At 32.3% G+C, this 12,217-nt stretch overlaps 1 protein-coding gene across 1 annotated transcript in view; it reads left to right on the top strand.

Annotated features, from left to right (window-relative positions):
- The window catches only part of LOC118199453 (store-operated calcium entry regulator STIMATE-like), a 95,998-nt gene that overhangs the window by 48,250 nt on the left and 35,531 nt on the right, over positions 1 to 12,217 (top strand). The window contains exon 5 of the mRNA XM_035371322.2: positions 9,293 to 9,405. Within this exon, the coding sequence (XP_035227213.1) occupies positions 9,293 to 9,405 (113 nt within the window). The remainder of the gene's footprint in view (positions 1 to 9,292; positions 9,406 to 12,217) is intronic.

The following is a 12,217-nucleotide window of genomic DNA, read 5'->3' as shown; positions in this document are numbered from 1 at the left end:
CGAAAAAATTTCGATTGACAAATTAGTCGGTATTCTCGACACAGCAATTATAAGACTTGAACAGCAGAACTTTGTAACTAAACAAGAAATTATGTCTGTTTATAGAATTAAAGAGAAAGTATTATCACATAAAACGAAGCAACTTAAACAACTTACATTGAAAGAAATGTTTAATAAACAAATAAATATTAAGCTTTTTTTTTTTTTTTTTGGTAAATTTTGATATCTTTTAGATCATAATTGTTCTTTATTTCATAAATTACGGTTTCATATTTTTAATTTTATAATTTCTACATGCCATCTTACCAGATTTAAACTGATGCTCTATAATCCGGAAAAATCAATAATCCGGAATCGCCGAAGTCCCGGCGAGTCCGTATTAACGACTTTTGACTGTATTTATGAATATCTCTTTTTTTGTTAATTTGTTTTTATTTTTCCTTTCATATTTTGAAATTTAGGTTCATTCCAAAAAAAATTCACCCACTTTTTTGTGTTTTATTTTTTAAATTTCTGTTTTTAAATAATTTTTATAAATTTTTTGAAAAAGTTTTTGAGTTATAACCTATAAAATTTTTACTAGCATCTTAAAGTAGGTGTAATTCTAAGCATACCTGCAAAAAAATAGATTTTTTTATTCAAAATTTTCTAAGATATACACAAATTTTGAAATATTTTCCCTCGATGATGCATAATAAATATTTATTAATACTATATGAAAAGCTATTTTTTTTAATTATAGATAATATTATTATTCAAATTTTACTCTTTTTTAAAATTTCTTTCTTCCTTTTTTTTTTTGTAAAAGTAAATTTTTAAAATTGCCGTGTTATTATCTGCTACTTTACTTTGACTGCATTTAAATTTAACTGTCTAAAACTGAGAAAGTTTGTTTGATGTTTATTTTCACAATGTTTTTTAGCAAACAGGACATTGACAGTGTGGGTCATGTCCCAGCTTTAAAAATCATATATACGAGTATAAAGTTTTACATTAATCCTCTTCAGGAGAATGTCTTCAGGAAATTAATTTTCTCTCTTATAGACTATATAAAAAACATGATCTGTAATATGATTTAGATTGTTTGTAGCTGATATAATAATCAGATTACTCAGTGCTACAGAATAAACACTGCTAGACTGTTTTATATCTTTGTCATTTAGCAAAAATTCTTTTAATTAAAATATTTATAATTTGGACTTTGTTTTAAACTTTATTTAAAGTTAAAATGCCTAGAAAATGAAAAGCTGTCTTTAACTGAAACACATTTGATGTAGTTGATATTTTTTAAAAAATTGACAAGAATGCAAAATTTATGGAAGCGTAACAATCGAAAAATCGTAATTTTCCTGTGGTGAGCACTGAAAATAAATATAGAAGGAAAGAAGAAAAATAAACAGAAATTTGAAGGCGAATTTGGCTGTCAAATACCAAGGTGTTTCGAAAAGTTGGACACTTTTGAATATACTTTCAGAATACTTCAAGGAATTGGGTGTTTAAAGAGAAAACACTTGGATGCTACATTAGTAAATACCATCAGTTGAGCTTGTGCTAATGGAAAAGACAAAAAATGATATCATTGCAGATTAAAGTGAAGAGTGAATGGTTTTTGACTATATGTTTGCATAAACTTAAATTAAGTTATAGAACTTCATAAATGGAGAATCCCATGATTTCATAGTCGAATTATTTGAATATTCAGGAATTTAACCAGTGATGTATGTCTATGTCGCCGAAAAACATTTTCCCTCTTGATGAAACCAGTCTTTCCTTTCATCTCATGCCTTTAAAATGCTTTGCTTCTAAAGACTGATAAAAGCTCTGACCAAATACTGATGCAATGGATTGAATTGGATTATTAAGCTACAGCAAAGTAAAGCTATCTGCCTAAAAGGACGGATGCCTTCGTGAAGAACTATGTAAGGGAAACCAGGTGGCATACACATTACAATGAGAAAAACCATGAAAACGCCCATTCAACCAGCCTGCTCGCCGGAATTCGAACTCCGGAGCAAACTACCAGTGTTCAGTGACTTTATTGCTCAGCTCTTTACCTCAAGCAATTAAAATAAAAGTCTTAAAATTTTAAAATTACATAAAATAATAACTACCGTCTTTTTCTGAAAATAAGATACTGTCTTACTTTCTTTTTTGGTCCAAAATATGCGCTAGGGCTTATTTTCGGGGAAGGGCAAAAATAAAAGTATATTTAGATATTTTTATTTAATATTTATTTTACACAGAATACACGAATTTAAATTTATTCAATTGCAGTCATGTCATCTTCTTCTGGAACATCGTCAAATAAAATTCTGAATTATATTTTGATTTTCTTCCAAATCCATTTCCTGTTGAATCATTGGTCCGAATCCCTCATGTCTTGCAATATAGCTATTGTTAAATGAATACTTCTTGTCTAAGTAGCCTGTTCGTAGTGCATTGGAAACATCATTATCAGTTATTTTGTCCCATGAATTTTTTACCCAATTCACAACTTCTTGTAAGTCTGATTTTACAAAATTACCTCGATGATTTCTCACCATTCTGTTTTCAATATATTCATTGATTTCCATCCACAAATGATCCTTGAATGGCTTGTTTATTGCAATGTCAAGTGTCTGGAGGTAACCAGTCATTCCTGTCGAAATCATTATTAGATTAATCTTCCTCTCAGCAAGAAAGTTTTTCATGTCTTTAGCGCGGTGAGTACTGGCTGAATCCCAAACTAGTAAACCTCTATTCTGACCCCTCAACAGTGGTGGCAGCATAAAATCAACCAACTTTCTTTAACGAATTCTTTTTGTCACACTATTTTAACTAGGGATTATTTTCGGGGGATGTCTTATTTTACAAAAAGTTCCGAAAATCACGAAAGGGCTTATTTTCGGAGGATGTCTTATTTTACAAAAAGTTCCGAAAATCACAATAGGGCTTATTTTCGGAGGATGTCTTATTTTCAAAAAAAGACGGTATGACAAAAAATTATAAAGAAAACTATTTTTAAAAAATAAACGATGCACCTTTTATTTAAACTACACTGTTGGAATGGTTAAATAGAAATTTTTAAAACAGTTATTTGAAAGAAACCATGCAACTTAAACAATTAAAATGAAATTCAAAAAAGAAAAAAATACATAAAATAATAACAATTATAAATATAATATAAAGAATATTATTTGAAAAAAAGGAACGATTGTGACTTTTTCTCCGCTCACAGGAAAAGAAAATAGGTTGCCATATATTAAGAAGTTGGCCAAGTGAACTATTCTTGGCGCAATCTGAAAACAAAAATTGCCAACATAAATTTGTGAATTTATCTGTAAATTTCGCACCAAATTTGATAAAATTTCATATTTAGGCATAATTTGAGTCGTAGAATCGAAATATGGAAAAAAATTGGTATGTGCTTTCAGAAAAAGTCTGATTTTGTGTCAGAATAACTATGTTAGAATAGAGCTATATATAAATCTAATATATATCCTAAATCGCGTTTTCGAGACATGAAGAACGCAATTTGAAGTTCGTCAATCAGCCCGGTAAAATGGGAGATATAAAACTGCCCCCCCCTTTTTTTTGTTAGCACAGTGTACCTATATGACAGTAATGAAAGTATTTGGAGATCCAGTGCTGAAAGTTGCAAAACAAAGATACTTATATTGGAAATCTGCTCTGTGACTCTTAACAATTTATAAAAGCACTGTAGGGAAGAAGAACCCTATCTTTGAAATGAGATAAGAAGTATTTAAAAATATGTGCAATGGTTGCTGACTGGAATAGTTATGTTGTTTACATTAGATCTTACTCAAAATTGGTTTTCTGTCCGTGATTAGTTTCCCAATTTACTGCAAAGCTGACAGTTTTCTTTCACAATGGCCACTATAATGCAGAAACACAAATTTTGCGCATCTACATTTTAAAAAATTGTTAAGTTGTCAGAGAAATATTTAGATAGTCTGTTGTATTTCAAAGATAGGAATTTGATTTAACCTTCTGAATGCTAAACTTTTTTTATTTAAATCACTTTGAAAATTACATATATTTTTATTACATATTTCAAATTTACTGTATTTGAGAGTTCAAATATGTAACGCATTTTTATAATCTAAGTATTTATATATTTCATGCCTTAGAATATGCTTTTATAAAAATCAGTTTTTAGAATAATATACACTGCATTGCGGCACCATTAAGGAAAGCAAATACAATAAAGATATTTATTGCATGTAAACAGTATGGCATAAAGACAAAATGATTAAATTTGTTAGCATTTTGGAGGTTTAACAGGGCTGTGAAATTAATAGAAACAGTTGCCACCTCTGACAGCTAAAATGGCCCTTACCCCATTAGGCATGGAGTCAAACTGGGCTTGGATGACAGAAATGGGCAACTCATTCCATGCTGCTTTAAGTCTGCACCACACTTCCTCAATGGTATTAGCTGGAGAGGGGTGGCGGGCCAGTCTCTCAGCAATCTATGACCAGATGTTTTCAAAGGGTGACAGATTTAGAGACCGTGCAGCAATTGAATATCCTGTGTATCGAGGAAGGTCAGAACACGACGTGCAACATGTGATCTTGCATTATTTTGTTGGAACATAAAATTTGGGGGCCTCAAAAATAGGGTACAACCAAGGGACATAAGATATTAGAAATATACCCATCTGCATTCAAATTAGCATCAATCCAAACTAGAGATGTGCGCATCGTGTATCCAATGAATTCCCAAACTATCACACTAGGTGCAGGGCCTCTATGCCGATATTGAATGCAAGCAGTCAACGTGTGGTCTCCTGAAACTCCGGACACATATATGGCCGTCAGAATACTGCACGTAGAACTGGGACTCTTTTGAAAAGGCGACATTGTGCCACTCCTGTACCCAGCTTTGTCATTTGGCACACCAGAGTCACCATCTCTCTCTGTGCTGCATTGTCAAGGGAAGCCAAAGTAATGGCCACCCTGCTGAAAGTCCATGTTGCTGCAAATGTCAGCGCACTTTATGAGCTGATACTGGGTGTACTGCAAACATGCCCATTTCCTGTCTAATGGTTCATGATGTGGTGGTATGGTTTTGCAGGGCTGACCTCACAATATGCCTGTCCTCTCTGGCATTAGTTATGGGGGTCATTGAGATCCCGCATGCCATTCAGTATGACCCTCACCAATCCATTGATTTCCATATTTGCATGCCAGTGTTGGATGTCAGCCAGTGCGGCCGGCGATATCAAGAAATGATAATCTACATTTTCAATAGACAATGATCCTCCCTCTATCGAAACTTGCTGGTAAGCATTTCCTCCTCTTATTCAAGCATAACATGATATTCTGAGCAAACGCCAACCTTATAAAGCACTTTCCGAATGAGAAATTCACTACACAATTTTTCTTCTATGCAGTGCTTCAAAAGTCTTCAAAGTCAAACTTCAAAAGTCTTCAAAGTCAAAGTCCTGCATTGTCTAAATGCATTGAAATACTATTCATATGCATATCCCAACTTCTTCCTTTCATGTGATTTTGACATTTGTCAGATCATTTCTTCCTGGTGTTCCAATTTTCATGGCCAGCGGTATAAAATAAATAATAAATCTGAAAATAAATCTTGATTAAATTATGATTTATTTTATAGAATACAAATGTAAATTATGTATACTAATGAAAGTATTCAACGTTTACACAAATTTTGCTAGAAATTAAATTTAATATAGTAAATTTGAAAACAAGGCCTGTGCAAAGAATATTAAGCAGGCAAAGTCCTGCTTCACATTCTTTGCCTTTGCACCTAATTCATGTTTCTTTGTGTTCCCTGTTGAGGTGTTTTTTTTTTTTTTTTTTTTTTTTTTTTTTTTTTTTTTTTTTTTTTAAGCAATACCACACACACACACACACCAAAAAGCCTTGCACATTCTCTGCGAGGAGGCTTTTTGTTGTGTGTGTGGAATTAGGAGATGCACTTCTGAAAACAATTATTATGTTTTGGATATACACTGGAGATGATGAAATGTTTTGGTGACTGGCATATGATGCATTGATGTTTTCAGTTATGAGAAAAGGAAAAGATCCAACAAACAAGAAATAATTACATTTTATTGATGACATGTGTCAGTAAACAAACATATTATTTTTTTTTTTTTTTTTAAGCAATACCACACACACACACACACCAAAAAGCCTTGCACATTCTCTGCGAGGAGGCTTTTTGTTGTGTGTGTGGAATTAGGAGATGCACTTCTGAAAACAATTATTATGTTTTGGATATACACTGGAGATGATGAAATGTTTTGGTGACTGGCATATGATGCATTGATGTTTTCAGTTATGAGAAAAGGAAAAGATCCAACAAACAAGAAATAATTACATTTTATTGATGACATGTGTCAGTAAACAAACATATTATACAAACAAACAAAAATATGTGCTTTCTTGGCTACAAATGAGTTTCAGTAAGGGTTTGATTTCCCTGACCAAAAGCAATATCACAAACTACAAGGCATGGAATCATTGAAGTTACCAATGAAGGACTGAGGTATTATTTCCTGTTCCTGTAAAAGAAAGTTTTCAGATTGTGTAATTGTTTCTAGAAGTGATAAATAATTTGCAACCCTTCTCCCCAGAATGTCCCAAACATGTTATAATGGTTTCATATCTGGAGAACATTCTGGCCAAGCCATTCAAAGGATTCCTTCGTCATAAAGGAAATTGTCCACTACCTGAGCATGATGTGGCCTGGCATCATCAAATGAATTCATTCTGATTTCTACAGTGTAATTTATAATAATGTTATAATTTTACCTTTTAACCTCTTCTGTTTCACGGTAGGATCACTCAGTATCTCATCCCTACATCACTGAGCCATAAGTCTCTGTGCCTGATAATTCTCTCCAGATGAGAATCTGCCTATTGTCAAGCTGTACCCTAAAGTGTGACTTATCCCTCAAGAGCACTTGCTCCACTCGTATCATCCCCATATGAAATGATCTTGTGCCTACTTTTTGTGGGTAGCACAGTGGTCCTGTGTCAACAAATCATAGGTCTACAAACGTACAAACCCACATGGTGGATGTCACATGTGAGAAATTGGGCTAACTCACTTTGAGCTTTGTGCTAATTTAATGTACTTTTCTGCCTTTGAAACCTTATTGCATTGTTTCATAAGCTGGCAATTTCTTGCTGCCTGCAAGTTTAAAAGTTATATGAAAAAGGTTTCTTATGTTTGAGTATGAAGCTGTTTGCTTTCCTGTTTCATTCACTCTTTCATTGCTAAACATTCCAGTATATTCACAAAGCCACTGGAGTTTCAGCCTCATGGACCCCAAGCAGGGAGAACAGTAATCTGTAAATCTGTTTTAGTGTTTGGATTTTGCATCAGTGACCCTATACGGCCATCAAGCTGGAGGCTGAATTGTTATATATAGTTAAAGGTTAATCTGTTTGAATGCAAAATTCTACTGCTGCTGTGAGAGCAACTGTCTCAGTTTGAAAGATTGAGTTATTGAAACAGCCTTGTTATGAGCAGGTCTGAATTGCATTGTTCCCTATTATTTTGCAAAATTGACTGCATGTACCCTGTTCTCTGTAACTAAAGGATCATTGTTTGGAACAGCCAGTAGTTTGAGCTCAACTCTAATGGTAAATTCCTCTAAGTGCTAGAGTATAACAGTAACAGTTCCATAGTGTTTTATTGTGTTTTAATCTCTATATCCAAACCACTGCACATTCTCTTTGTATCACAGAATGAAGTGAGAGGCAGCAAATTTAGGGCACTAATGGGGGAACTTGAGGTTTCCTCAGTGGGTACTCAACAAAAAATGGCTATAATGTTGATCTAAATAGGTTTATCATACTCTTATGGAATTTCCATGCAATGACACTTTTTCTGCAACTATAGAATAACAGATCTTTAGCATTTATGAGAGAAACCACTCATTTTGCAGCTGTTGTTCTGAGAAAAGAATATGATGGTTTGTGTAGTCTTTGCTTGCTGCAAGAAATGTGCAAAGGCCTGACAAATCTGTCATCTGTAATGACTGTATTTAAGTACTTGAAGTGTTGAAAAATTTTTTGTTTTTTCCCCTCTCCAACTTTTACTTCTGGAATGCAGTTATATCTCTTTCCATAATTTATCATGAGTCCCTGCATTTCGAGTTTGTGTTCTTCTGCCCAGTTGACAAATTTTGTTTCAAATTCTCTTCTGCTATGACCTATGGCTACTATCAAGAAGCCATCCAATATTAAAAAATGTTAGTGTTGTAGAAAAGGTAGGAGTGTTCAAACCTAAACAAACAATAAATGCTAACCTCTAATGCCAACAGCTGAAATAAAAGCAGAATTGTTATTTAAGGTGCCAGTGCTTATCAATCACAAAAGCATTATTTTTCATCATGATAATGCTGATTCATTTTCCTTGAATTAGTTATGAAAAATTGCAGCACTTGTTTGGAAATACATACCCATTCAGCATATTCTCCCAATTTTGTAGCTATGATTTACCTATTTTTATGACTGTCACAGAAAGGAATTTTTAATTCCATTACAGAATGTTTTCAATGATGTGGAAGGCAGGTATATGATAATTAAAGAATGTTTGGTCCTTCTGCAAACAGATGACAATAGATCATTATATAATGATGATACTTATGTGAAATCATTCATACCTTATGTTTCATATTCTTCACTTTTTCTTTTTTGACTAAAAAGTGGATAGAACTTTTGCACACAATAAAATAATATTAGAACATCATATTTGCAGATATGAAAGCAGTATCACTTAATTAGAAATCATTAGATTGTTTAAATGCTAAAGGAGATTTTGTAAAACATTTTCAACTGGTTGCAGAATGTGGGTAGACAACTGCATCAACAAAAAGAATGCATGACTATCATTATAAATTGAGAAATCATATTTGTAACTAAAATTTTATGAACTAGAATTCATCAAATGCAAAGTGTTTTTTATTATTATTATTATTATCATTTAGTATTATAGTATAATTCATCTTGAGTTTGTTCCATAAAACCTGACAGTCAATAGACAGTTTTTGAATAGTTCATTTTCCATTTAATATGCAAGTATCATAATTTGAAAACAGTGATTCATCATATAAATTGTATCTTTTTGAGGAGAGAAATGTAAGGAACATAATTTTCTTATTAACATAAAAGGAAGATTTTGCTCTCTTGTTGACTTTTTTTAATAATATTTTAGTGTACAATTTTTGCTATATATTGTATTCTGTCCAAGTAAAATACATTTGCAACCATTAAATTTAGTTTTGAATTTCTTTAAACTGTTTCAGGCAAACCTCCATATGTAAATGCATGGCTGTCTCAGTGTGCTGTATACATAGCTTTAATGCTTATTGAAAAAATTCTAATAACACTTCTAATTCAGTTAGACTTTTGGGATCAGGTAAAAACTTTTCTTTACTAAGTGAACTTATGTAAATTTTTGTGAAATGGAAATTGGAAAATGTTCCTATGCAATTATTAACCAATTTTATATTGTATGTATTTCTAAAAAAAATCATTTCCTTCTTAAAATGGGAGCTCTTACAACTTCTTACAACCTTCTCTCACTAATTTCACTCAAACTTTGCATAGTTATGGAGGACCTTAAATTGAATATCATAGCTGCTCAGCTTGAAATATGAAAAACCAAGAGACTTATGCACTTCACATTGATGCCATTTTAAACAAACATCAGGTATTTAAAATGTGATTCTGATGTAAAATATAATATTTAATTAGATATTCTAAATTTTATGTACTTTTGGCTAATTTGATTTTATATTTTTTTTTACACTTTTATACTGAAAAAATAGTGAATAGGGAATGAGAGCTTTTATTTATCCAAGAACTTTTAACTATCATAAAAATATAATTAATAATTCATGTATGTATTGTTGTATCAATGAACTTAATGAATAATGAACTTAATGAATGAATAATGTATCGTATTTTCACGTGAAACAAAATTAAATACAAATATTAACTGATTAAACTTTGGCTAAATCTTCATAAGTTCTATGTGTATGGCAAATTAATTATGTGTGTGGTAAATATAGGTTAAAATAAAATTTAATGGAAATATTTTGTTGAGAATTGCCAGGGATGGAGAATTGGGTTTTGCACAATTTAAGTTTCATTAATTCAATGAATTTAATTTATTACTGGGAAGTATTTACCTTTGTCAAAGTTAAAAATTAAAAACTAGGAGATTTGATAACCTAGCAGGAGATCGTGCAAGTTGGCAGCTATGTAATTGTATTTAAAGTCAAAGTGTGAAACTCTCAAAAATCAGCAAAAAGAAATCAAGGCTAAAGATTTAACATTCATATTATAGAAGTTCCTCCATTTCTTGCACATTGCAGTGGCTTTGTGATGAAGTAGTGGCAGAATATTTCAGGAGTTCTCAATTTAAATAATATGTATTGATAGTTCAAATAAGTCTCCACCATTTGAAAAAAATGGCACCACCAGTAATTTATGGTTAAAACCGTCTGATATAAAACATCATATCGTAAGGCTGGACATCTGCTAACAACAAAGCATTAAAATATTAGAGATTTTATATCAACATCATATATTTTTTTTCATGCAAAAGTGTCAAGTTTTTGACTCAAATGAGCATCATTTATGGGAATTTTTCACTTAGTACTTCTTTAATTTGAAGAAATCTGCAGCTGAGGCACATCGATTGCTTGTAGAAGCATATGGTAGAGCTTCCTTAAGTGAGAGAAGTTATTGTGAGCAGTTTCAAAAGTTTAGAATGGGGAAATTGATATCGAAGACAAAGAACAGAGCAGAAGTATGAAAGTGTACAAAGACACGCAGTTGAAACTGTATTGGATGAAGAGATTTGTACCAAACACAGATAGAACTTGCTGTTATATTGAGTGACTCAACAAGTAATTTTACAGCATTTAAAATCATTCGAAATGATTCAAAAACAAGAAAATTGGATTCCATTTGAACTGGATCTGAGAAACGTTGAATGCCAATTTTTTTTTTACATGTGAAATGCTGCTTTCCAGGCATAAACAAAATGTTTTTTGCATCACTGGTGAGGAAAATCAGATCCACTACAATACTCCAATGCAGAAGAAATCATGGAGACTATCTGGCCGTGCTTCAACATCGATAGCCAAGCAGAATATTCATGGAAAAAAATCATGTTGTGTACATGGTGAGATCAACTTGCTGTCATGTAATATGAGTTGCTCAAACTGAATAAAACCATTATTGGGGCTCTTTACCGAGCACAACTGATGAGACTGAGCCGAGCTTTCAAAGAAAAATGCACCCACTACTACTCCAGATGTTACACAATTATTCTCCTGCATGAAAATGCTCATTCACATGTGTCTAAAACCTTCTCAGAAATACTCAAATGAGAAATTTTACCCCTCCTGCTGTATTCGCCAGATATTGTGCCTTCTGATTATTGTTTCGATTGATGTCACATAGCCTGTCTGAGCAGCGCTTCACATCCTATGAAGATATCAAAAATTGGATTGATATGTTGATAGCCTCAAAAGATGAAGCATTCTTCCAATGTGGTATCTCTATGCTATCAGAAAAGTGGGAAAAGGTAGTGGCTAATGATGGATAATACTTTGAATAAAACATAAGGTACCATTCTTTCATAAGAATGCCAAATTCCTATTAAAAAGCGGTGAAGATTTATTTGTACTCTTAATATTACTAACTGTTTCATTGTTTTGTAAAAGGGAAAGTATTCACAAGGCAATGCACTATGCCACTACCAAAATGAATTCATGTAGCAACCCAGGTATGTGCATGTGCATAGCAGATGTGCACTAGTTATAAAGGTTTGCTTTTGTTGCATTAAGGATTGTTATTAATGTTCTTTTTTTTTTTTTTTTTTTTTTTTTTTTTTTTTTTTTAGGAATGGTGTTGGAAATATGGTGTTGTGCCTAATGGTTAAGAATGCAAATTTCACTCTCTTTGAAGTTATACCACTTTGTAATTGATCTAATTTTACAGATAAAATTTATATGCCAATGCTGAATTTGTGCTAATCTCTGATATTCCTTTTTTAAACAACAGCGGATTGCTATGACATGAAAAAACTAAAGTGTGTGTGCAATTTTCTGTGGGATCGGGTTTTTTTTTTCTTTTTTTTTTTTTTTAAGAAATAAAAGATTACTGTATACGTGGAGAGAATAATGACGTGTGCAGAGCCAAGTTGTGCGTAATGC

Source organism: Stegodyphus dumicola, chromosome 5 (genome assembly GCF_044657685.1).
Source record: "Stegodyphus dumicola isolate Sdum_Otavi_A_Nest chromosome 5, ASM4465768v1".
In the NCBI taxonomy this organism is placed as follows: domain Eukaryota; kingdom Metazoa; phylum Arthropoda; class Arachnida; order Araneae; family Eresidae; genus Stegodyphus; species Stegodyphus dumicola.
This window is presented reverse-complemented; position numbering and strand designations above follow the sequence as displayed.